Below are 27,202 nucleotides of genomic sequence, written 5' to 3' on the forward strand. Positions count from 1 at the left end.
GTTACACAAATGAATGTTAAATTACACCTGTGTTGAGTCCTATCAAGGAGGACACCATAGTGCAAGACTGTATATTGGGGGAATTTGTTCTGGGAACAGCTTCCTTGAGGAAGTAAAGAATGAACTGAGATCAGTAAGACTTAACTATGCAAAAACAGCAGGGAAGGGGAAATAGCAGGATACAGAAGTCTGGTGCTGAGAAGGGGCTTCTGGAGCATTTGAGGAAGTGGGAGTGTAGAGAGCAGGTGGGGGGAGGCCAGATGAGGCTGACGAGGCAGCCTGGGATCAGATCCAGCAGGACTTTGTAGGTCCTGTTAAGGACTTTGGTTCTTATTCTTTGAGCAATGAGATGCCTTTGAAGTGTGGTAAACAGGAGAAAGGAGGAGAAAAGCATTTTAAAAATCTTTATTTTTCAAACACTAGTCTGAATTCTGTGGAGAACAAATGCACTTGAGCATAGGTGTGAGTGACGGTAAGGAGGTGGGAACAGCAGTTGGGAGGCTGTAGTGGCAGCCTAGAGGAGAGGTGAGAGGTTCAGGGTTAGCAAGGGCTTTAACTTTCCAAACCTACCCTCACTTCCTGTTAAATGTATTTATTTATCCAAAAACATTGTTTTTGAAGTTGACTTACCCCAAAAGACACAGATGCAACAAAACTTAAATTCATTCAAATGAGAAATGAAGGATGATTGAAATAAAAAGGAGTATGAGTAGAATTATACCAGAGAGTATAGGATAAAGATAATGACTGAAATCATGTATAAAACTTAGCTCTGAGCTCCTGGAAGCCTAGGCAGAAAAGGAAATAGTACAGGTCACGTGATTGTTCAACAAAAAGAAGCATGCTAGTTAAGCAAGGGAAATAATCTTTTCCTTATAAACATTTAAAGTACTTTATTAAGAAGTAAAATTAACCTGGATAGGTCCAGATTATTGAAGCCCAAAACCTCAGCTCTTGAGATTATTGCATTAATCCATTTTTGGTGGTAGTTATTTCAAAAAGTAAACATTTCAGAAATATTCAGAGCTGAACTACATACATGGATTTCTTATTTGATGCCTGGTTACAGAGGGGAAGCACAAAGCGAAGAGAAAGTAGAGGAAGACAGACCAGATAAGATGCTCATAATGCAACCTATGGGCGCGAAGTAAACCCATAATGTACTTTCTTGAGGACCTTCCCATTTGCTTTCCCAGATACTTTTTTTGTTGCCTGCTTCTGTCCCCATTTCATTTGTGTCTGTAAATACTTCTTCATGGAAGGCATCCCTCCTGCCTTGCAAGATGCATAGTCAGGGACAAAGAATGCCATGCACAGAAGTGGCATTCTTATTTCTCAGTTGTTCACATTCCAGCCAGTGAAAACCTCCTTCCAGAATCAAGAATCTCAAAAACAAAATCACTTCTCATTTTAATGAAGTCATCCAGAGTTCCCAGCGACTCTCCTTGTGAGTTCTCTGCCCCTGGGGCTTCTTCTCCACGCATTCCTTCCTAGCCCTGTACTTGGCCAGCAGCTTCAGTTACACTGCCTACTCTCCCGGTAAAATGTTAGGCCCAAAGGCGCAGGAGGGTCCCAGGAGAGCCAGAGACAGCAGTACAGTAGGGAGCAAGAAGTCAGATAAGTCCAGGTTGTTGGCATCCAAGGCCTCAGCTCTTGAGATAATGGACATAATCCATTTTTGGTAGTAGGTCACGTTGGTGTAGACCCCAGGAAAAGAAAGACCACATCCTGTTCCCCAGCTTGACAATCCTATCTGGATCCATATACCATCAATATGACATGACGGAGGCCCTCCAGAATCGCCCTAAGGAAGAGGGAAAGATCATGAGCCTAGTGAAGAAGGCCCACGAAGAGGAGCGTGGTCACAGGGGTGGAGGTTCCTTCGAATGGGGCAGCGGAGCCCATGGAGCTGTAAAAATCCGGAGGGAGCTGGATTTCCCACTGACATGGAAATTTAGAATCATAGAATCTGAAATTGGCAGAGACCTTAGCTAAATACATCAGTAGTTTCAAACTACTCATCTCTGATTGAAAAGAAATAAATATGATGAGTTTTTCACTAAATTCATTCAGTTGAATGAACTGTCCTTATTTTTCTATTTTTAGGTCCTTTTTTAGTGTTAAGATAATGCTCTCTTATATAAAATGGTGGTGACAGTAGTTGGTGATGTATCTCTCAATCTTGCTATTATTTTGGTAACAGCTTTATTGAGATATAATTCACATACTGTACAATTCACCCATTTAAAGTTCAGTTTTAGTATATTCACAGTGTTGCTCAACCATTACCACAACCCATTTTTGTCACCCCCCAAAAAAAACTCCATACCCTTTAGCAGTCACCCTCATTTCCTCCCATTCCTTCCAGGCCTAGGCCAGCCAGTTACCTACTTTCTGCCTCTGTGAATTTGCATATTATGGATATTTTGTATAAATGAAACTATATATGACCTTTTATGTCTGGCCTCTTCCACTTAGCATACTGTTTTCAAGGTTCATCCATGTTATGTCAGTAGCATGTGTAAGTACTCCATTCCTTTTTATGGCTAAATAATATTCCATTTTATTGACATACCACATTTTGTTATCTAGTCATCGGTTGATGGTCAGTTGGGTTGTTTTCACTTTTTGGCTATTATAAATAATGCTGCAATGAATATTCATGTACAAATTTTTATATGGATGTATTTTCCATTTCTCTTGGGTGTGTACTTAGGAGTGGAATTCCTGGATCATATGGTAAGTCCATACTTAACCTTTTGAGGTTTTCCAGAGTGGCTGCACCATTTTACATTCTCACTAGGTATGTGAATGTTCCCATTTCTCCACATTCCTTGCCAACTCTTGTTATTATCTGTCTTGATTATAGCCATCCTCCTGGGTGTGAAGTTGTGTCTCATTGTTGTTTGATTTGTAAATAATGAATATACAGACAGGAAATTTTTGCAGAGATATAGAAAAATGCGTGTGAGTGGGGCGGGAGGGAGGGAAGGAGGAAGTAAAACCCAAATGGTCATTCTAGAACTAAAAAATAAAATATCTGAAATAAAAATTTCACTAGATGAACTTAACAGTAAAATGTAGATGGCAGGAGAAAGAAGCAATGATTCTGAATATAGATTAAACTATCCAATTTGAAAAACAGAAAAAGGTAAAAATAAAATATCAGGGACCTGTGTGAAAATATCAAAAGTTGTAACTTACAAATTTTCAGTTTCACCCAGAAGGGGAAAAGAGAGAAATAAGGCAGAATAATAGTTGAAGAAATTATGAATGAAAATTTCCCAAGTTTTGATGAAAGGTAAAAGAGTAGATTAAAAAAACAAGTCAGTGAATCTCAAATAGGATAAAGACAAAGACAATCACACCTAGGACATGACATTCAAACTTCTAACAATCACATATGAAGGACAGTGTATTGAAAGCCACCAGAACAAAACACATCACACCCAGTGGAGGAAGACACAAATGATTGCTGAATTTTCATCAGACAGTTATGATCAGGAGACAGTGGAATGACATCTTTTAAGTGTACAATGAAATGTTTCTTACTTCAGAAAATTAAAAAGTTGGCACTTCTATGTCAACCTCTTAATATATTTATAAAAACATATGAGACTGTGAAAATCGAAGCACCAGTGGTTAGCATTGCTCTAGATCAGTAGTTGAAGAGATTAAATTAATAGATAAAGGTTAAGTGACTTATCCAGGTTAACACAGAATTATCGTCGGAATATTTGTCTCCTGATTCCCAATTCACTGTTGTTTACAGATGGGCAAACCTGGATCCAAATTAAGATCTCATGTTAAAATAATTTCAAGAGCAAACCCTGACCTGGCAAGTATCCTTTCTTTTCTCAAGATCACCAGTACAAATCGTGCTTTCCTGGATGACAGGCTCTGTTTGTGGTAGTAGGTAACCCACCGGGTTGTAGATTATTTCTCAATGCTGGTGTTCAGTGATGGGTATTTCTGCTTCTTGGAGGATGGTAGGGTAGTCAGAATATGTAGAGATAAGTAGGAGTGAAAGGAAAAGCAGCCTGGAAAGGTGCAGGGACAACATTCAGTCATGATATGCAGACATCTCTGAATGGGAATCCAAAAGCAGAACACAGTCACTTTCCAATCATGTTGGCTAATGGAAGAGTTTTTTTGGTACAGTTAATCTAAAACAATGGATAATTCAAAATTCTGTTTGTTTGGGGCTTTTCTAATGTGCCACTTGGGGCATTCCTAACGTTCTAAATAAAGAGAAGTGCTGATACATTTTGATTAAGTAAAGACGTGAGTATTCAACAGTATTCTAAAACTTTTTCCTTTCTCATTTTTCTGCTCCCAGATCATTTCCTGTCTTTACCTTATCCTGGGAAAGAGTGACACAACACAACACTTTAAAAACAGATTTAAAGTACTAGACTCTTTCCAGCCTTACATCAGGCTTGTTAACCTCTGTTTCAGAGGGGTAATTGTGTGTTTAGATTGTTAGTATTAAAAAATAAATAAATTGTTAGTATCTTTTCTTGCTGCTATAGCTAGACTCTAGGCAGGATATAAGAGTAAATAAACATATAAATAAGCAAACATTTTATTTGAAGACTTTTAGATAGTGTCTGGTTTTGTTGAAAATATTTGCCGTAGTAATGAAATGCCTAGAATATGAATATTCTAGAATGGGTACAAGAAGGTGATGTATAAAACAGCCCCTTTCTCTTCCCATTCTCACCTTCATCTTCTGCTTTTCCCCATCCAGTCACCCAGCAAGAGTCTGGAATTGTCCACTGCTTTTTGACACTGGACAAGCAAATAGGCAGGATGGAAGAACTGTAGGTGACTCGAGAACAGCCTCAACAAGGCAGTGTCTGCCGTGGTACCGTGGTGTTTGGGATGGATGACAATTCGGAACACGATACTTCACGCCTGTATTTGAATGGCCTATGTCAATTGATCCCAGCCACACAGTATATAAGAAAGGGATCCAGCGCCTAAGGGGAAGAGAAAGAGGAGAATAAAAGTGGAGCATGCTTTTGTGCTACAGCTGGGTCAGAACAAGCTGCCTGTGTGTAGCACTAAGTCTTTAGGTAGGAAAGGAGAGTAACAGACTTGGAATTAACCAGGCTGCTTCCAACTTGGCATAGGGTTGGTTTGTCTTCTTTTCTCCTTCCCTCACTCCCTGATCACTCTTTCTTTTGTTATCTGCTGTTTCTGTGGTCTCCTTTTATATGATTATGGCCAGAGTTTTGTCCTGTATTTTTTCCCTGGTTCTCTTATTCACTTCTACTATTCTCCGTGGTTTCAGCCATAGCCTATATGCTTAACAGTCATTGTTGTTTTATTTTCACTTTTGAGTTCTGAGCACTAGACCTTCATTTCTAAATTTAAAAATTAAAGCAAAATATAACCACCAAAGTTCATATATATATATATGATATATATGTAATTTAAATGTTCAGTAGTTTGATCAGATTTATAAAATAAATAAATAACAGAAGTTCTCTGCCCTACTGCCCTCAATTCATGCTATCCAAAGGCAATCACTTTCAACTCTTAGCTCTTTCTTTTAGCATTTTCCCTAGTGTTTTCAAGAAACCCTATATATTGCCATTAATATTTTTCTTTCAGTTTTAGAATACTGTATTCCTCCTGTAGAAGGTGAGGATTGACCCAACAATTACTGCTAACTCCGCACTTCCTTTTCACCATCCTCCTCATCTAATATAACTTTCTGTTAGATGAGTATTTAGTATGTATGTTCTTGTGACTGTGAAAACATTATTCACTATGAGGCCATATTGAGTACCATAATGCGATTTCTTGTAAAACTTTTTGCTTCTCCTGGAATTAATAATGTGGTCTCACTTGTTTGTTTTTTTTAGTTTTCTATGTACCTATCACTGACTCATTATTTGTTCCCCAAACTGTCTGCCAGAAGTGTAAATCTCTCAATATGTTGACACCTGTTAGGCTTTTTATCAATACTATCCTTTTTTAAAATTAATTAATTAATTTTTTTGGCTGCATTGGGTCTTCATTGCTGCGCACGGGCTTTCTCTAGTTGCAGTGACCGGGGTCTACTCTTTGTTGCGGTGCGCAGGCTTCTTATTGCAGTGGCTTCTCTTGTTGCAGAGCTTGGGCTCTAGGTGTGTAGGCTTCAGTAGTTGTGGCACACGGGCTCAGTAGTTGTGGCTTGCGGGCTCTAGAGCGCAGGCTCAGTAGTTGTGGTGCATGGGCTTAGTTGCTCTGCGGCATGTAGGATCTTCTTGGACCAGGGCTCGAACCCGTGTGCCCTGCATTGGCAGGCGGATTCTTAACCACTGCGCCACCAGGGAAGTCTTTTTTTTTTTCTAAGACCTCTGCCCTCTAACTCCAACCTTGCTACTTTTCTTTATGATTTTCTTGAGGGTTTTCTTCTGCGTTTTATTCTGTTTCTTCTGGATCCCATGTTTTCCTGTCCCCACTCCACCCTTTATTTTGGTAAAGCGCATTCTCCTATGGCTTCCTGAGAAAATATGCATGAGGGGTAATATTTTTTCTGCTTTGTATATGTGAAAATGTCTTATTTCTGTCCCACACTTGATTGATCATTTGTAAATATGAGCAGAACTCTAAGTTGGAATTCTCTCAGCATTTTGAAGTTATTACTCTCTTTTCTTTGAGCTTTCAGTTTGTTATTGAAAAGTCCTGTCGTTTTGATTTCTGTATATATGTCATCTCCTGTGGCATAACAAGTTACCACAAAGCTTAGAGGCTTAGAACAGCAAACATTTCACGGTTTCTGTGGATCAGGATCTGGGTGCCTCTGACCAGGCAGCACTCAGGGTGGACTGCAGTGTCATCTCAAGGCCCGACTCAGGAGGGTCTGTCACGTCTTCATTAGCTGTTGGCTGGAGACATCAGTTTTACATGTGCCTCTCTCTACAGCTTACTCACCACATGGTACCTTACTTCTCTCAGAGATTGTGTTTGTGACCCAAAGCAGCTTAAGACAGAATTCCCTGACTGGTGTTTAGGAAGTGATGTGGTGAAAAGTAAGCAGTTTCTAATATAGTGACTATTTTCATCATTTTTTTTTCTACCTCTATGCCCCGTCCCTAGTCCAAGATGACCTAGGTTTCCTTCTGCCTGTTCATCTTGGCACTTTCCTTAGTCTGTTGGTTCATTCTTGGGTTCATTCAGATATTTATCAAGAACCTCTCTGTGTGCTAGGCGCCAGCTAGGACTCACCTGTGTAGGCGGTGTGCTGCTGTCAGTATCCACCTGTCACTGATGAGGGAACCTCTACAGACGTGGGACTCGCCCAAGTACAGGCTGACCTGCCAAGGCCAGTGCTCACCACACACAATACGGCTCGAGTGTACAGGTCGTCTGCACACTAGAGAAAGAGGAAAGAGAGGAACATGGGAATCTGGTTGTGCTGTTCTTCTGATCCCCATCTTATCATCTCCAAACTCCCATCCATTCCTGGGACCTGAGTCCTCCTGAGCCTCCATACTCCATCCTCTTCCAGTTCCAAACCCAGCAGTTTTGGGCCCAAGGGGAGACCACTCACCTGACTGCAGAGATTTCCTTTGGAAAGAAAAGGATAGGCAAGACCTTAAAACAAATACAGCATATCATTAATATATAACAACACCTCTTATATCCAGATTCACTGAATAGAGAGGCTTCCTACCTACTTAAATTTCTCAGATTGGTGTTAAAGGCCAAATTTTTTTTTTTTGCAGTACGCGGGCCTCTCACTGTTGTGGCCTCTCCCGTTGCGGAGCACAGGCTCCGGACGTGCAGGCTCAGCGGCCATGGCTCACGGGCCCAGCCGCTCCACGGCATGTGGGATCTTCCCGGACCGGGGCTCGAACCCATGTCCCCTGCATCGGCAGGCGGACTCTCAACCACTGTGCCACCAGGGAAGCCCTCCTCCATACATTTTTAATGGTTTTTGTTTTATGCATCCTATGTTTTTTGTGTGTGTGGTTTATCCATTCATTCTGGTTATGTGTCCACCACTCACTGCGCTTTTTATCATTATATGATGACCCTCTAGGTACTTTTCACCTTAATTTTTTCCTGAAATTAATATTGCAACCTGCAATTTTGTCCTGTTCATTTAATCAGAGAAAAGATTCCTTATTCATATCACAGTTGATATTCCAATTAATTTATTGTATTCACAGGCAATTTTAACTATTTAATCAACTCACTTAAATATAGCTTTTAAGAGTCAGACCTCAATTTGAGATTTGCCTTCAGGTCATGTTTGGAGTAAAGATCATCTTTTTGCAAAGTTACTAAAGGTCTGAACAGGTCTTTCTGTTGATTTACCAAACGAACAAAATTTGACCAGACACTCCTTTCCCTCTGAGGGTCCTGTGGTTGTCCTAGACCTTTGGACGTTTTTAATATCCCTGGACAAATCTGTGGTCACTGAAAACTCTTTACATATTAACTGGGTCATTCAGACGATCTTTTTTCCCTTTTGCTTAAATGTTTTGTGAAAATATATTTTTGGTTCTAATTTAGTTGGAAGTAAACTTTATTGTAACTAAGACATGAGCTCCTTACTATTAAAATTGGAAGTAAAAGGAAAGAATTAAATAGCTATCTTGCTTTTCTTGTCCAAACTGTAGTTCAGGGTAACAAAACGGGCTTAGTTGATGAGGGAAGAATTTCAGCTAATAAATTCTTACTGGTTGGAAAGTGATAGAATTTGAAAGCAATACTTACAGCTCTTTATGAGATAATTGATTCAGGGGATGATTCTCAGTAGTTGAAAGTTTTAGATGAAACAGCTCAGGCTGTTACTATTTGAATGATCTGTTCCATCTTAACATCATGAAAAGTGGGATCAGGCAGACATGAGCCTCCCGATGTGACGTAACGTGAAGGAATATCCAATGAAGTTTTCTTGTCAAAAAAGTGAAACCTGAATCTCTAAAGCTACTTCCACTTATAGCAAATACAAGGGATGAAGGAGTAAGTTAAATTACAAGGCCAAGGAAGTTAACAGTCACATCCAGAATGTGGGACATTTTATAAAACAACTAACACTGGTTTCTATAACGAGTCAATGGTATGAGGGTACAAAGGGAGGGAAACTCCTCTAGGTGAAAAGAAACATAAGAGTCATAAGTGTGTGTGGCCCCTGTTTGGATCCTGATTTAGCAAATCAACCCTAAGAGACATTTTGATACAAGCAAGGAAATTTGATAATTAACTGGGTCTTAGATGTTATGAAGGAAGTATTGTTAATCTTGATGGGTGTAATAATGATACTGAGTTATGTAAGAAAATGTCCATTTTTAAAGAGACAGTTGGAACCTATGAGTCCTTTCTAAATCTAAGCTAATCTCTTCTATCATATTGGAGAAATCGTCTTTGGTTTTCAGCCCACAGAGCTATGCTGTCGTTTTTATGGGGAAGACTGCATGACCTTAGGCAAGTCACCTTTCCACTAGGGCCTGTGTTTTCCCGTTGTACCATGAAGGCACTGGAATCAGCTGATGATCTCAAAAGTGTCTTTGCAGATGTAACATTGAATTTTGACTTCCTTATCTATTTACCTGTATTTACTTATCTTTATCTATTACCTCCATTACTCCTCTGCAAATATTTCATTATTGTTGGTTTAGCAATCAAGAAATGTGTCGGGTCTTCCATTTTAATGCTCCCTTGCTTCTTCTAAGGTAAGGAAGTACCGAGGAGTTGGAAGTGAGAGAGCAGGTGCTTGATATCCACTCTAGAGATTTTCCTGAAGACAGCCCTTGTCGCTTTCTGCCTTCTCTTCATGCCCTGTCTCGAGGTCCTAGAGTCTCTGTTCCCAGATCATTACCCTGTTATCATTAACGTTATCTTTAAATACCTCTACCGTACACAATAACTGTTGGTTTGGGAAGTGGCCATGTGGTGGTGTTGGTAAGAGCTTTATTGCTTGCCATGTGGCTGTTGCCTAGTTACAACCTTTTCATCTCAGCAAAATGGGAATAATAATACCTCACAAGATTTTGGTAGGAATTAAATGAGATAGAGGGCAAGTACTTAGCTTGCGTTTAGGCTATTTAAGCACAAACTAATAAATAGTAGCCACTGTTTTTATTATTGTTTTTGTTGAACTAATATCCTAGTTTTAAGTACTAACTTAATTCTGGGCAAACAGGTCATCTTGGTGGTGGCTTAGATTGATGTGAATGGTACCTGTAGACCAGGATTTCTCAGCCTTGGCACTGTTGACGTTTGGGGCCAGATGATTCTTTCTTGTGGGGGGCTGTCCTCTGCATTGGGGGACGTTATGCACATCTCTGGCCTTAACCTGCTGGATGCCAGGAGTACCACCCATCCCTAGTGGTGACAACCAAAAATGTCTTCAGACATTGTCAAGTATCCCCTGGGGTTGGGGTGGGGAGCAGAATCACCCTTGGTTGAGAACCACTGCTGTAGAGTAAGGATGCCACTTCAGGGTGCAGTCTTCTCTTGAGCACCCTGAAAATAAAACAGGGACGACAGTAGAATTGCAAGTCTTGTAGATTTTGTTTTGTTTTGTTTTCTTGGCCACAGCTTGCGACCTGCAGGATCTTAGTTCCTGCAAGCCAGGGATCAAACCTGTGCCCCCTGCAGTGTCATCTTAACTACTGGACCACCAGGGAAGTCCCCCAATTTTGTAGCTTTTTATCTGTAGTTCTAAGAAGGGCAAATGGATTCCATTGTCCCTTTTCTAATTCAATCCATCAGATCAATCTGTTATATTGATCTGAAAATGAATAATTGAAAATGAATAAATCTCTTTATAAAATGAGTAAATGTCTTTATAAAATTCTCCTAAAGAATAACTAATTTCTCACTGATTCCACTTACACAAGGTACCTAGAATAGTCTAGTCAAATTCATGGAGTCAGAAAGTACACTGGTAGGGCTTCCCTGGTGGCACAGTGGTTGAGAGTCTGCCTGCCGATGCAGGGGACACGAGTTCGTGCCCTGGTCCGGGAAGATCCCACATGCCACGGAGCGGCTGGGCCCATGAGCCATGGCCACTGAGCCTGTGCGTCCGGAGCCTGTGCTCCGCAACGGGAGAGGCCACAACAGTGAGAGGCCCATGTACCGCAAAAAAAAAAAGAAAAAAAAGAAAGAAAGTACACTGTTAGATGCTAGGGGTGGGGAGGGGGAATGGGGAGTTAGTGTTTAATGGGGACAGAGTTTCAGTTTAGGAAGGTGAAAAATTCGGGAGACGGATGATGGAGAGAGTTGCACAACAAGGTGAATGTACTCAGTGCCACTGAATTGTACAGTTAAATATGGTTAAAAGAGTGTGTTTTCTATTATGTGACTTTTACCACAATGAAAAAACATTAAAAAGAAAAGCATAATTGATTTCTCTAGCACATGTGTAGCAGCAACAGACGCCTATGCCCTCTATTAAAAGATTCAGTTTGGTCTTCGTTCTTGAACTTGGACAGGAAACTTTTAGTCCAGCTGTGGTTCCACTAACCAGTATGTCCTAGAACTAGTCCGTATACCTGGCCTCTGTTATGTCAGGGCCAAGGCCTAGACAGCCTTTGAGAGACGGCCTTCTTCCTCCTGTTGCTCTCCACCTCGTTGTCCAGTCTACGGTTTCCCTCCCCTGCACTCCCCTCCTCCACAGGGACTGATCCTGCTCGGAACTCCATCCTGCTTGCCTTGGGCCCTACTGCCCTTTAACTAGTTCCCCTCTGCAAGAGTTGGTCCTGTTCTTTTGATCACTAAAATAAAATGTTTGTATGTTTATTCACTTATACTAAATGAATTCTTCCTTTCTGTTTTGACAGCTAGCCTTCTACAGTCTATTGCTCTCATTTTGTTATTTAGAAAATAAGATTTGATACTTTGTTTGCGACACTCTAATAGATGCTGTTAGAAGAGCAAGAAGATGACTAGGACAGCAGTTTCTCTTTCTCAAGGTTGTTCTTATCTATTCAGAAGAAGTAAAGCTGTGTGCGCTCAAATAATTACAGATGGAGACTGGAGTATAATAAGAGGTACAAATAACAAGAACCAAAGGGCAGATGTTATTTTGGCATTGTATAAGGAAGACCTTTATTAGAGCTTTCTAACAGTAAATGGAGGTAACTTGGTATAGTGGAAAGAGCCAAATCTTTTGAGTCAGACAGTCCAGGGTAAATCTGTTTAATCAGATATTAGCTGTGTGATCTTAGGCAAGTCACTTAACCTCTCTGATCCTCAGTTGTTTTTTGTGTGTGTGTTTTCATTTGTAAAAGTGGAATAAGTAATACCTTCTTGAGTTGTTAGGACAAAATAAGATGATTTTTAAGTGGCCCGCATAGTAACTGATAGAAGGCATAAGTAAGTACAAGTTCCTGCCATAGTTAGAGGTAAGATAAAGATGGCATGACCCTCAGAGAATCCACTTTGGCAGGCAGCATGACTAGGCTGAAGTCATCCCGTAGCTTTTTAGCTTCTGAAGTTCTTGTCAGAGCACCTAGAAGAGATCAAATTCAAGAGACTAACTCACTAAAATTTAAGAGACTTGTATATGAACCAGAATGTTGATTTGCAAAGAGGACTATTCATTTTTATCATTTGGAATTTGCATTTTTCCCAGCCAGGGCACACCTTCTCGATATTGAGTAGGGAAACCAAATAAGTAGGTGGGTGGTGGTTTGATGAAGAGTCTTCGGATCAGAACAAGTGGAAGTGGCAAATCACTCACTAGGAGGAAATATCCCTTCTTCACAAAAACTGAGTGAGTCAGTGCTTATCCATAACAGAGCGTGTTTTTCTAAATAGATACAAAGTTTATATTCATCAGACTCAAGAGTCTCTCTTCCTTTACAGCCTAGGGTCTGATGAACACAGAGCTGCCTGGCTTGTGCTTTCTTAGATTCCATGCTGACCATTCCCTTTCCTAATGATGTTTTTCTTCAGTTTAGTGCCCAATACTGTTGATTACACTTAAGCATTCTCAGGTATGATCTTGTTCCTGGTGTGCTGCTTTGAGATTATACCCAAATCTCCAAGTTTAGCTTACTCCTAAGACACATAAGACCTGTATTTACTGAAATTTTGGGCATCCTTTCTACAGAAAACCATCTCCTTCCATCTCACCCATTTTGCGTATATTTTACTTATTAAGTTTCAGTTTTAGAGGATTCTGGTGGGCAAGTGGTGGGACAGTGCCATGTAGTAAAAATAGTTCCCTTTCCTCCATTACCAAAAGTTAGTTAGTTAGTTAGATAGTTTTCCAGTTCTATGATATTAAGAAGCGTAAGATCATCGTGTCTGTGAAACAAGCAAACGTGCCTTGAGCTGAGAGTTGTACCAAATAACTTGTAAGGTACCTTCCAACTATTTTATTTTATGATTCGAAAACCTGCTGTTATCTCTTTGTTGGATTTCTTGGCTTTAGTATCTAGATCCATCCTCTTCGCTCACATTCTTTTATCGTTTTTTACTTATTTAGCATCTCACATGTTTAATAGGTTTATCTCTTCTTTTGCCGAAGCATTGGCACAGTGTCAATTATGCCTTGCTTCCAATTCTGTAGTGTTGCCATCTAAAAAAAAAATCTGAGAAGATCTTGTTAACATGAACAGTGTTCCTTTCAGAATAAATTGTAATCAATCTTTGAATCCTGCTTATACTTTGTATAATTTTTGCATTTGGAAAATTAATTTTTTTCCAAGTTCTTACTATTTTCTTTGTATGTGTGGAAAGCTTTTTAATGGCCCAGATTTAATTTCCTTATTTTTATGTAATTATCTTATCTTTGCAGTTATTAATGAAAATTTTCATTCTCAAACAGTGATTTTATTGGTATTTAATGAAATTTGAGCAAGGGATGATCATTTTGCTGCTGTTCATTCCACCATCTTGCCCAAACTCCTTCTAATCATTTTTCACTATTATTTGTTGAGTAATACAGAGCATCCTGTATTATTTTAATCAGTATCTTATGAAATCCATAAATTAACTCACTGCTGGCCAGGGTCAGATCCCATGTTCCTAACTACTCTTTGTATACGTATACCACAGGCCCAGGAAAAGGATGGGGATAAAGCAGCCATATGAGACATGTTCTTGGACCCCTCTCTGGTCACAGGATATTGCAGGTTGGATATCTCTCTAATAAACACCTTCCCTAACCCCAGTGCACCTCTGAGCACAACCATGAAGTGCTCTTAGTGGGTGGGGTGAACAGGAGACTCCGAAGGCATTCTCCCTGAAAACCTCAATTTAAACCCGCCCCCATGCCTCTCCTTAATCTGTGACCACTAAACACAGTCAGTTTTCGCCTTCCAGCTCCTTAATCCAGACCCTTCCCTTATTGCATTTACAGAATGCAGCCTTTGAGATGTCCTCAGTGATTCTTATCAGCTCACTTCTGAAGAATAGAATACAATAGAAGTAATGAGATGTCGGTTTTGAGTTATAGAGAGACTATAGCTTCCATTTGGGGTATTCTCTCTTGCTTTATCTTGTATCACTCATCCTGGGTGAAGCCAGCTGCCCTGAGACAGCCCTGCAGAGAGGCCCGTGTGAGTGAGCTTGAAGCAAGAAGTCCTTTCCATTTGAGCTTGGAGGTGACTGTAGTTTACAGCAGCAGCCTCTTGAAAGACCCTGAGCCGGAACTACCTGGCTAGGCCCTCCCTGATTACTGACCCACAGACACCAAGAGATAGTAAACATTTGCTATCTTCAGCCGTTATGTTTTGGGGTAATTTGTTATACAGCAATAGATAGCCAATACACTGCCCTAGGCTCCTTTTGCCTGGTGTGCTTCAACTGAAACCTTGTAATCTTCTGAGTCCCTGCTTTTTCTTCAGAACCCGGTCTAGTCCCGGACTGGGTGGTTTTCATCTTGACTTCAGCCAAGGGCAAACTAGTTAACCTCTCCGTACCCTAGCTACTTCTTCCTTAGAATGTGATGAATTGGTTGGGTCAGGTGATTTCCAGATCCCTTTCAGCCCTAAAGTTCTTTGCTTCTGTATTTCCCCAGACCCTGACTCCAGTTTCATAAAAAAATAAGTGAATATGAGAAGTAATAGTTAGAACCAACCAAACTTTATTCATGCCGGGGACCTTGCTTCCCAGGTTGACCTACAGGAGACAAGGCAGCAAGCAGACTGGGCTCCTGGGGGCTGCACCCAGTGGTAGCAGAACTGCATCTGTCTTGCTGAAGCTTCGGAACCGCTCCTCAAAATCTTCAACTTCTAGAATTTCCACTTTCTCCGTCATTCTTAATTGCCACTTCACCTTGGCCATACTGACCTCATCCAGTTAGGGTAGCCCTGGGAAAATGAGAGGCAGAAGCACAACAGGGAAGAGCCCGGAGAAGTCCGGCCTGAGGTCAGCGTGTGAGATGGCTGACTTCTCAATCCAAGACTTGCAGAAACTGATGTTTGTAAATACTCCAGGCTCATTGGTTCTGATGCAGTTTGATTCCCAGCTCACCACTCCTGCCAGGACCCAGAAATCCTCCACTTTACACATCAGGGGATCTCCTCTACTGCCCTGGGGGAGAGAGGAAAGATGGCTGGGCCATGCACGGGGCAAAGGGAGAGACTCCAGTAATTCAGCCAAGAGCAGTGGAGTTAGGGCCTGTCCAGACACTCCTGGGTTCACGCAAGGACCCCGAAGCTACGAGACATGGAGGAAGCACACTGGGGAATGGAAGGGCTCTGAAAGGTGCCTATAGAATGGATTCTTACTATGCACTGATCTGTCTGACCCACTGGGAGCCTGGAGCAGATCATGGCTTCACTGATGGGCTCAACTCCATGCAACAAGCTTTCTTTCTGTGGCGGTTGTTGCATGTCTGGAGATCACTGAGGGGCACTTTTAGCTCCTTCAGCGTATAAGATGGTTTCATAGCTGTAAGGGCAAAAAGAGTCAAAGTTGTCTTAAAAAATTAGGAAGCAACTTTCAGCTATGGAAATAGCTTTCATGCCTTTGATTTTCAGGGATAGCTCTGATTTCAAGTTTCTGCCCCCATAACAGGCAGCATTCTGATGTCTGGTTTGGCAAATGGTCTAAAGGCTGAGTTCCCTGGGTCTGAACAGGACTGATGGCAGTTGCTCCTGCTGTACCACAAAAAACAGAAGAATCTTCTGATTCAGAAAAACCTAAAATCATGAAAGATGTAGTATTAAGTTGTTTGGCTTTGGAATATATTTTTATATTCCATAGAACATAAGAAGGTGGATCTAATAGATTAAGAAGAATCAAGACTATTGAGGGCTTCCCTGGTGGCACAGTCGTGAAGAATCTACCTGCCAATGCAGGAGACACGGGTTCGAGCCCTGGTCTGGGAAGATTCCACATGCCGTGGAGCAACTAAGCCCGTGCGCCACAACTACTGAAGCCCACGTGGCTAGAGCCCGTGCTCTATAACAAGAGAAGCCACTGCAATGAGAAGCCTGTGCACCACAATGAAGAGTACCCCCCCGCTCGCTGCAACTAGAGAAAGCCTGTATGCAGCAATGAAGACCCAAGGCAGCCAAAAATAAAAATAAATAAAAATTTTTAAAAAAGGACTATTGATACATGTAGCCCTACTCTCCTAGTCTGACTTGGGACCTGCTGAGCACTCTTAACTTTCCTGGATCCATCTTTGTGTCTGCTTCCCCCTACCCACCTACCCGCACACACTCTACCCAGGTGCCGAAGGAGAACTGACAACTCTCCTTAAATTCATTGCCCTGTCCTTTTCACTTTTAAGGTCTTAGTAGTATTGTGAAACAAGAGCAGAAGCAGATGTAGATAAGCAAAGCAATTACAGCAGCAGAAGTATGAAGGAGGCAGAGGAAACCTGGGGGTTGAGGAGAACTGAAGTCTGCAGTACCTCGGATTAATTTCCGGAGAGCGGGAGTGCACCACGTCTGGTGCCAGGAGTGGGATAGAGAGTAGGGGGAGGGACTGTCAGTGGAGGAAACAGAGCTCAGAAAGTCTACTTATCCTCACCTTGGGATATCCCAGAATTGCCCCATCCAGTCACCCAGCAGGAGGTTGAGTTCTTCAGCTGGACTGCCGATGATGGGAGGCAGATGGGCAGGACAGCGGGGCCTAAGGAAAGCAGGTGGGCCAGTTCTGCCACAGCAATGGCGCTGGATGCATTTCTCTGGAAGTTGGGGTAGAGAATAATCCTGGACACGGGGATGATCGTCGTTTTGGAGTCTTGGTGACCAGAGACCTGAAGTGACCCCACCAATACCTTGTATTTTCTGGTGTCCTTAGACCTGAGAAGAAGAGGAGCAGAGCAAGTACCGTGGGTTTCTTGTGACTCTGTCATGGAGTGTCACAGCAGAGCCCAGAGTTCTGGAGGTTGTATTTTTCGTCTAGCTCTTCCTAAGCATATGTTCCTTCAATAAGTGCTGAGCATCTCCTGAAAATATAAATGAAACTTAGACACGATCTGGCCCTCACAGGGCTTTTGGTCTCAAGGATTATGTGTGTGTGTGTGTGTGTGTGTGTGTGTGTGTGTGTGTGTGTGTGTGTGAGAGAGAGAGAGAGAGAGAGAGAGAGAGAGAGAGAAAGAGGGTGGAGGAGAGGGAGGGAGGGAGAGAGAGAACACACAAGTAAACAGGTATAAAATTTTAAATTGTGATAAATTTTATGAAGAGAACAGGATTTTGAGGTAGAGAGTAAAAGATGGGGGAAGAGCCTATGAATTGGTGATCAGGGAAGGTCTTGTTGAAGAGGTAACTTTTCAACTGAGTCCCACAAGGTGGGAGTCAGCCATGAGAAGAGCTATAAGGAAGAGCATTCCAGAGGGAATAGCGTATGCAAAGGCGCTGAGCATAAGAAAGAGCTTGGCAGTTTCTAGGAATTGAAGTATACCTGGAGTAGAATGGAATGATGTTAGGGAAATGAGCAGATACCTGGCAGTTCATAGCTTAATAGGTTTTATTCTAGGTGCTTGAGCAGCGACTGGAGGATTGGAAGGGGGGAATGACACGATCCTGCCTCTGACTTTAAAAAAAAAATCACTTTGTTGTGTGTATGAAGGTAGCAAAACTTATTTTGCTATTGCAGTGGTCCAGAACATTTGTGCTGGAGTGAAAGTATTCTGTGGAAGTAAAACTGAAGAATTGGTGTGTGCAGTGAATATGAAGGGTGAGGGAAAGTGAGACTTCATATTTCTGGCTTGAGCAACTGGCTGTGTTGTTGAATGAGATGGGAAGAAAGGGAGAGAAAAGGTTTGGGGATATTGCTGGTGGTAGAATTGTAGTTCTCTTTTGATTACATCACCTTTGAGATACCAGTGAGATATCTGAATGGAAATGCATCAGAATTAGAGTTCGAGCTGGTGATGTTAACAAATCTATGACATTTTAAACCGTGGGAGTAGATGAGGCCACCTAGGGAGAGTGAAGAGGGCTCAGAACTGTGCATCCAGAGTGGTATGCGGATGTGGGCATGCAGTAGAGGGAGTGGCTCCCCCTGGGGAATGTCTCCTTGGGTAAAGAATTAGATGGGGGGGGTGGGGTGTGTGTGTGACATTTTCTAGGCACTCATTTCAGTCAAGATGATTGTCAAACGTAAAGATACCCGAAGTCTAAGAGTAGTCGTATTGAACTGAGAGCTAGGGCAGGAAACATTTGGACCCACTCTTAGGCACAGATACTGTATCGGGCAGTGCAAGGTAAACAACTCTCTGTCCTCAGCCCAGGAGCTCCAGTCACCCTCGTCCCTGATGGGTCTGCCCGAAGCAAGGCTCCGCACTCACCGGAAGCAGCTTGCCACCGTCAGTACCCACTGCTTTCAGATGAGGGTGGCCACACAGATGTGAAACAAGCCCTGGCGGTTGCTGACCTGCTAGGGCCACTGCCCCACGTTGGCCTCCGTGCCTGAGGCAGTGCCAGATAAGGCCGTGGGCCACCCACAGACTGCGGACAAAGAGGAGAAAATCCTGGGAGGCCTGCCCCCTCCCCACACTGGTGTCCCCTCCTCCCTCCTCCTTCGCCCCATCCCCCCCCACCCCCCCTCCCATGCTGGCCCTGGCTGGGGCGCCTTACTTGACTTCACGAGATTCTTTGGTCATCTGTGCCTAGGAAGAGGAAAGGTGGACCGTGGGGACACCCAGGATGGCTTCTTATTGCCGAGGGCGGCCCACACCCCAGGCCCTGTGCAGCCCCCTCCCGGGACTCTCCTCACCCCAGGGGTTCACCTGAGATCCCCAGCAGAAGGGGCAGCAGGAAGACACAGCCCGCAGGGCCCATGTTTCTGTCCTCAGAGCCAGCACTTCCTGCCGTCTGGACTCAGGCTCCCAGGGCGAGGCCCGCCGGGGAGGAGAGAGGCAGGGCCAGCTTCACCTCCTAGCTGGTCCTCGGCTTCGCCCCCTCCTGTCCTTTGGTCCTCACCCTGGTCAGCCCAGATACTGAAGGGTGCAGCTGCAGGACCCAGGGGGCGGAGCTAGGGCCCGAGGCAGAGCAGGGTGCCTGGGCTTCCTGCCTGCGGGTGGAGAAGGGGCCGTTGGGGGAGGGCGCTGGAAGGAGTAGGGCTCACGCAGTGCAGAGACCCTGGTGTGGGCCGAGGCCAGGCTCACAGGCTCCCTCTGCCCCGTCTGCCGCATCTCAGGGACTTGCCCTAGTTGCTCCCATCTTCTCCCCCACCCCCCGGCCGAGGGTGAACTGTCCAGGGCAGGTCCCTGAGCTTGGGTCATGGAGGGCTGTGCAGCGGTCTGCCCCGAGTCCTGGGCCTCGAGAACGGCTACAGGACTGACAGGAGAAGATAAAAAAGAGGAAATAAGCCAGCCAGTTAGCTGACCAATACGTCCTGCTTTCTCACTTTCCCTTTTCTGCTTCAATCTCTACCTGTTGTAACTGGTTCCTTGCCTCCCTGAGTCAGGGAATATTTATTGGATGTTTATTGTGTACAAGGAGCAGGACCTATAAAGGGGCATGAATCATGGGAGTGCCTGCCCCCCAGGAGCTGACGGTCTAGTCCGAGAGAGGCGGAGTAAGGAAGTAACCCTGGAGGTTTTGCCTTACGATTGGTACCCTGTTCATTAGAAAAGGAGGGGCGGGTGGCTCTGAGACCCGAGGGCAGAGCGCTGGGTCCTGGTCCTGGTCCTGGTCCTGGTCCAGAGTGTTGAGCCTCTTTCCTGGCTCCGCCACAGACTGGTTTTGAGAACTTTTAAAGTTAGACAAGACACAGAACCTAAGTACTGAGCAAGTGTTGCTGCTGTTTTTAAAAGCATGGCAATGATGAGACAGCTATTGAGACCCTAACGTTCCATGCCTGTTGCTTGGCACAGGAGGGCATCGTGGGTACATAAAGTGAACGGGATTAGAAGGCCTGTGGGAGGAAGGGGGAGCTTATACTTGCAAATATTGAGAATGGGATTATTACAGTTACTGAAATCGAGAATTTATTTAACTTGAAGCTTTCAAGATCAAGGTGTGGGGAAAAAAAAGGTGAACTACATAGCTCACATCATCTGATAATAGGAACCATATTCTTTAGTCAGGAGATAACTTTTTCCCCCTTGGCAATTAATTCAATGAGTTTGTTACAATATTATAAAAAGCACATTTATAGGTGACTAAGAAGCATTTCTTGCTTTTTACATTATCTCTCACTGAATGGGGATGCCATCATTTTGAATCACGATTAAGTCATTTCTGTGAAGAACTAAACTAACTTAAAAGAAGTATTGATATTTCTCGTTATGTAATTTGAAATAAAAGTAGAATTTAGAGAAGATGCCTCTTGCCGCTTCCAGATGCCTCTCTTGCCAGCTGTGCTTCGGTGGGGTCCACATTCTCTGGATACCTTTTGGACTGTCTTGACATTTTAGTGATGTTTTATTTCCTAAGGAAGCTGGCTCTTATTGCTGCCTCTATGAGATCCCGCCTCAGCTTTGCCTGGTTGTCGGCTGTAGGAAGGGCAGTTCCAGAGCCAAATGCAAGTACCAAAGACCTCAAGATACCAAGTCTCTTCTGTCCCTATTTAGAAGAGAATAGATAAGGTCTCAGAATAGGAAACAAAAATAATTATAGCCATGAGGCTAGAAGTTAGACACCAGTATTAAGATACTAATGTGTATAATTAGGGCTTCCCTGGTGGCACAGTGGTTGAGAGTCCGCCTGCCGATGCAGGGGACACGGGTTCGTGCCCCGGTCCGGGAAGATACCACATGCCGCGGAGCGGCTGGGCCTGTGAGTCATGGCCGCTGAGCCTGCGCGTCCGGAGCCTGTGCTCCGCAACGGGAGAGGCCACAACAGTGAGAGGCCCGCGTACTGCAAGAAAAAAAAAAAGATACTAATGTGTATAATTAATAGTGTAGACAATTAAAAATTCTAGAGCAGGAAGGACTGTTTAAAATCTTTGTTATAATTCAAGTTTGGTTTTTTTTTGGTTTACAAAAAGCATGAACTAGTGTCTACAAATGTTACATTGATTCTAAACAGTTTAACGTGATCAGTTACAGAAGCTTGACAGTATTTTACATTTGCGTAACATTTTCATCCACACATTGACTCTGAGAGAGAAGCATGTTTTCATTTCTATTTTATAATTGAGGAAACTGAGGTTCTTGGAGGCTAAATGACTTAACGAGTTGTATCGTACTGTTCACTAGCAAAGCTTCTATTTCCTAGTCTAGTAATCAGATTTAAATCTAAGTCTTCTGATTTGTTGTCTAGAAATCTGCCTCCATGCTCTGGCAGCCTCCCAGGTCCAGGGTCAACACTCATTTATGTAGCAGTCATGTTCTCAGTGCCCATGCCAGGTGCTGTTCTAGAATAGTCAGGTGACAACATAGCAAAAGCCCTTCATCATGGAGTTTATATTCTAATTTTAGCTCAGATCATGACAGGTTCTTTGGAGAAAAGTAAAACAGGGTAGGGATGCTGGGGTGGGCATCACTTTTAGATAGAGCCGTCAGGGGAGGCATCGCTGAGGTGGTTTCTGAGCAGGACTTTGAGGAAAGAGAGGCAGTGAGCCAAAGGGTTATCTGGGATAAAGGGGTTGAAGCACAGAGCATAACTTACAAGGTTCCTGAGCAGGGGTGTGTTTGGGATATTTGAGAAAAACTGAAGCTAGAGCAGAGTGGGCCAGGGGCTCCAGTGATAGGAAATGAGGTCAGACAGGGAACAAGGCCAGACCACATGGGCCCTCATAGGCTACTGTGAGGCCTTTGGTTTCTGTTCTAAGTAGAATGGCAACATTTTGACCTGACTTAAAGTTTTAAATGGATCCCATTGGCTACTGGATTGAGAATGGTCAGGGGTAGAAACAGGGAGACCAGTCAGAAAACTATTGCAGTCATTTGGGCAGGAGGTGATGGTGGCTTTGGACCAGGGCCATTGAGACAGAAGTGGTTAAGAAGTGGCAGATCTGGTTGCATTTTAAAGGCAGAGCGAATGGGACCTGCTGATGGATTTGGTTGTGGGTAGGAGTCAATAATGACTCCAAGGTTTTTGGCCTGAGCCCCCGGAAGTGTAGGCTCTCCATTTACTGAGATGGGGTGCACAGTAGAGGGAGGTTGTTGTTGAGGGGTAGATAAGAAGTTCATTCATAGGCATGTTAAGTTTAAGATGCTTGATAGGGACTTCCCTGGTGGTCCAGTGGTTAAGAATCCGCCTTCCAATGCAGGGGACATGGGTTCTATCCCTGGTCAGGGAACTAAGATCCCACATGCCGCGGGGCAGGTAAGCCCATGCGCCGCAACTACTGAGCCCACACGCCTCAAACTACACGTAGAGAGCCCACGTGCCGCAAACTACAGAGCCCATGCGCTCTGGAGCCCACCCGCCACAACTAGGGAGAAGCCCACACACTGCAAGGAAGAGCCTGCACGCCGCAACGAAAGGTCCCACACGCCGCAACGGAAATCCCGAGTGCCGCAACTAAGGCCCAACACAACCAAAAATAAATAAATAAAATATTAAAAAAAAAAGATGCTTGATAGATGTCCAACTGGAGATGTCCTCTAGGCAGTTGAATATACCATTCTGGAATGAGGAGATTCCACAAACTGAAGGGCTAGATTAGGGTGCTGTCAGCATGTCATAGTATTTAAAGCCAAGAGATGAGATAAGGTCACCTAGGGAGTGAACATAAATAAAACCCTCTGAGTTTTAAGGACTGATCACACCAAAGTTGGGATGAGATAAGCAGGAAGCAATAAGAGACTGAGAGGAAAGCAGAGAGGAAGGCAGAGAACTGACAGAAGTATTCTGGAAGCCAAGTATGTAGAGAAAGTGTTTCAAGAAGGAAGAAGTGATTGGCTGCTAAATGCTGCAAACAATGAAGAACTGACCGTTGGATTTGGTATCGTGAAATGGATTCAAGAGGAAGAGGAGAGTGATTGGAGACAGCAAATATAGGCAATTTTTAAGAGTAGGTTTGCTATTAAAGGAAGTAGAGACACAGCTGGCAGAAGAACCTGGGTGGTGCAGAGTTTTTAGTTGTTTTGTTTTAAGATGAGGGAAATTACATCATGTTTGTGTGCTGATGGAGTTATCCAGGAAAGAGGGGGAAATTGATGATGCAGGAGAGAAAGTGAGAGAATTACTGAAGTGGTGTCCTTGACAGACAGGAGGGGACTGAGCCTAACTCACTAGTTGGGGTGAGGATGCTTAGATTGGAGCACAGACCAGTCTTTCCTACAAGAGCACAAGCAAGCATGTGGGCACAGATGCCAGCTGGTGGGAGATGTGGTTGTAGAAGTCGTCTGCTGATGGCTTTCGTTTCCTCAGTGAACTAGGAAAGACATCATCTGCCGAGGATGGGAAGGGAAGTGTTGAGGACTTAAGAAGGAGTGAACTGAGTGTGGGAGATGAATGGACCAGAGAAATAGTAGTGTGACTGCTGAGCACAGAAAGTATCCACTTGAATAGGAAGTGAAAGTGGCATAGTTGTGTGTTCACAAGCAGTGTTCAGTAACGTGGGTGGAGGCGTAGAGAGGGCAGAAGGTTGACTGTAACCGGGTTGAGGATTTCTGACGCGCATGTGGTGAAGAGGGGGGGAGAAGGGAGTGATTATAATGATCAATCAGGGACTTCAGCTGGAAAGGAGGGAAGTAAGGGATGGGGGAGGGATGTGCAGAGAGTAAAGCAAGGTGAAAATCAGTGGATTATAAATCCTAATGGTGTTGAAAAATAGTGGAATTGGCATTTTTGCTATAGGGAGTGGAAGAGAGATAATTAATGTTCTGGGAAGGTGAGATGCTTAACATTGAGATCATGGAGAGGGTGCAGTTCTTGGTGATTCTGAGGCCAGGGAGGACCACAGAAGTAGCATCTGAGGCTGGGTGAAAAGATCAGTTAGTCCTAACGGTGGATTATGCTGGAAAGGCAGTGAATGTTCGGCTAATCAGGAGCACGCAGAGATCCGTGGCTCTCCTTTCACTTTCCCTGAGTCCTTCAGAGTGAGGACCAAGATAGATTTCAACCCATGTTTATGGTTCCAAAGTCAGTGCTCTTTCAACTTCTCCAGGAGTCTATTTTCTGTTGATTTTTATCATTGGAAGAAATTCTTGATGCTCAAAGACGTTTTGCTAATCTTAGATCTAAATGTCTCCTGACTGGATTATGCGTGTTTGAACATGTAAAAATATTTTCATGTTAAATTAAGTTTAATCTTTTACTAAATGTTCCCTATTGTATGGGGAGAACTTTGAAGCAAAGATCAGAAATCAGATGACACTAATGCTTCCTAATTAAAGAAATTTCTACTTAATCCTAACTAAAAATATATTGGCTGGACTTCTAGTCAGCTGGGTTTGATTCTCAGCCCTACATTCCTGAACATTATGGGTAAAACACTTTGTCCAGTTTAGAAATAGCCAGACTCTTATTAGGGGAAAAAAAGAAAAGAAAATGAAAATTATTTAAAACTATTTTATTGTTAGAGAACAAGGTATAACGCGCAGTAAAGAAGAACGGCAACCTCTGATGTGTCAAAAGGCAAGGCGATCATGTTTTAGTATTTGCTTGCTGCCCATGGGGCTATTAAGAATAAGTGTTTCTGGAAGTCTCAGTACTGAAGATAGGAAAATGAGAACAATCATACTGCTTTTTTCCCATGAGTACCAGGTAGCTTTAATAAGCAATGAGAAAATTATACCACTTGTTCACAGCACCACATTGTGGTCTCAAAAGTAAAGAACTTTTTAATATAATATAGTCACATTATATGCAATTCGACTCAAGATTTGACTCTTACTGTTCTATTTAATCCATATAAAATAGATGCATCTTTCCATAAACATTAAGGTTATAGACTTGTGCTATTAAAATGGAGGGGCAGGAGATGGCAGCAGGGGTTGACTCTAAATGGGCAGATGGGATCTTTTTAGGGTGATGGGAATGTTTGAAAATGATCGTGGTAATGAATGCACAACTCTGTAAATTTACTAAAAATCATTGAATTGTATGCTTCAAACAGGTAAATTTAATGGCGTGTAAATTATGCTTCAGTAAAGCTGTTAATTTTTTTTATTGAAATGGAAAGTATGTGACCCCGGAAGACAAAAAATCTGAAAGAAAATTTATTATTGATGAAATAAAGCTGTTAAAGAACTACCCTCCCTTCCCTCTCCTTCAGGTTTACAAGGCACATCTGTCACACCTTAACACATCATCCCAATATGATTTTTTTTTAACATCTTTATTGGGGTATAATTGCTTTACAGTGGTGTGTTAGTTTCTGCTTCGTAACAAAGTGAATCAGTTATACATATACATATGTTCCCATATCTCTTCCCTCTTGCGTCTCCCTCCCTCCCACCCTCCCTACCAATATGATTTTAAACTGTTTCAGAAGATAGAAAATGAAGGGAAGTTTCCATATTCCTTTTTATGAAGGGAAAATAACATTGATATAGAAACAACGAAAAGATACTTCTCCTAAAAGAAAAACAGAGATCAGTTTTGCTGTGAATATTGAAACAAAAATCGTTGGAAGAAAAATTATAAAATAGAATTCAGTATCACATTTGAAAAGTAACATACAAAACAGCAACGTAGTATATGCTGAATAGTTTGGGCTCTGGAGCTGGACTGGCTTGGAATCCCAGTACTAGGACCTAGCTTCGTGACCTCAGCAAAGTAACTCAACTTCTTTCTTTTCTGATCAGTAAAGTGGGACCAGTAAATAAGAGAACTTACTTCATAGGGTTCTTGTGAAGGCTGAATGAGTAAAGCACTTAAGTAAGTGCCTGACACTCAGTAAATGTTGAATATGATAATAACTGCATAGCTTATAAGAGTATGAATGTGTCAGAATTTATTTTGTCATCCCTCTATTGTTGATCACTTGGATTTGCTATTATAAAGAACAGTGCAATAATTATCTTCATATGGAAATTTCCCTCACTTTTCTCTCCTGAAGATAGATCTTTAGGAGTAGCATTTTGGAAAAAAGCCATAAACTTTTTTAAAAAAGTTATTGAAGTATAATTGATTTACAGTGTTGTGTTAATTTCTGCTGTATAGCAAAGTGAGGCAGTTACACATATATATTTAAGTTCTTTTTCATGTTCTTTTCCATTATGGTTTGTCACAGGATATTGAATATAGTTCCCTGTGCTATACAGTAGGACCTTGTTGTTTATCTGTTCTATATATTGATGTAATATATAGTTTGCACGTGCTCATCCCAAACTCCCAATCCATCCCATCCCTCCCCCACTCCCTACCCCCTTGGCAACCAGAAGTCTGCTCTCTATGTCTGTGAGTCTGTTTCTGTTTTGTAGATAAGTTCATTTGTGTCATATTTTAGATTCCACATATAAGTGATATCATATGGTATTTGTCTTTCTCTTTCTGACGTATTGCACTTAGTATGATAATCTCTAGGTCTATCCATATTGCTGCAAATGGCATTATTTCATTTGTTTTTATGGAAAAGCCGTAAACTTTTTAAAGGCCCATGTTGCTCTTCAGAAAGATCATACCCCTTCCTACCGATGGTGATAAGAGTGTTTATATTTGCATTACTCCTACCACTACTGAACATCATCATTGCAAAGAAAATCTGAGGTGATTGGATTAGCCCCAAATAGAATGTAATCATTTTATCTTCATTTATTGAGAGCATACAACGCAACCTTAACTCAAACATTGTCCCAAAACACCTGAAACCCTGAAAAATAGAAATGTTTTCAGTGCTCCTCTAGATGGATACCTGGAGTTGAGTTTTCATTTTCATATTCAAATTTTACATGCTGTTAGGATATTTGCCTTTTGTAGCTTTGCTTTAGCTACTTAATCTG

General features: G+C 42.5%; 2 protein-coding genes across 5 annotated transcripts in view; one reads left to right on the forward strand and one right to left on the reverse strand.

Annotated features, from left to right (window-relative positions):
- SH3D19 (SH3 domain containing 19) overlaps positions 1 to 27,202 on the forward strand; it is a 178,060-nt gene that overhangs the window by 23,002 nt on the left and 127,856 nt on the right. The window lies entirely within an intron of this gene.
- Positions 1,420 to 15,216, reverse strand: PRSS48 (serine protease 48). The gene is given in 10 exon segments (XM_032633183.1): positions 1,420 to 1,487; positions 1,490 to 1,538; positions 1,541 to 1,804; positions 3,836 to 4,001; positions 4,729 to 4,839; positions 4,841 to 4,906; positions 4,908 to 4,982; positions 7,222 to 7,369; positions 7,547 to 7,563; positions 15,083 to 15,216. Coding segments are annotated over 10 exon segments (1,098 nt in total).

This window comes from Phocoena sinus, chromosome 5 (genome assembly GCF_008692025.1).
Source record: "Phocoena sinus isolate mPhoSin1 chromosome 5, mPhoSin1.pri, whole genome shotgun sequence".
Taxonomy (NCBI): Eukaryota; Metazoa; Chordata; class Mammalia; order Artiodactyla; family Phocoenidae; genus Phocoena; species Phocoena sinus.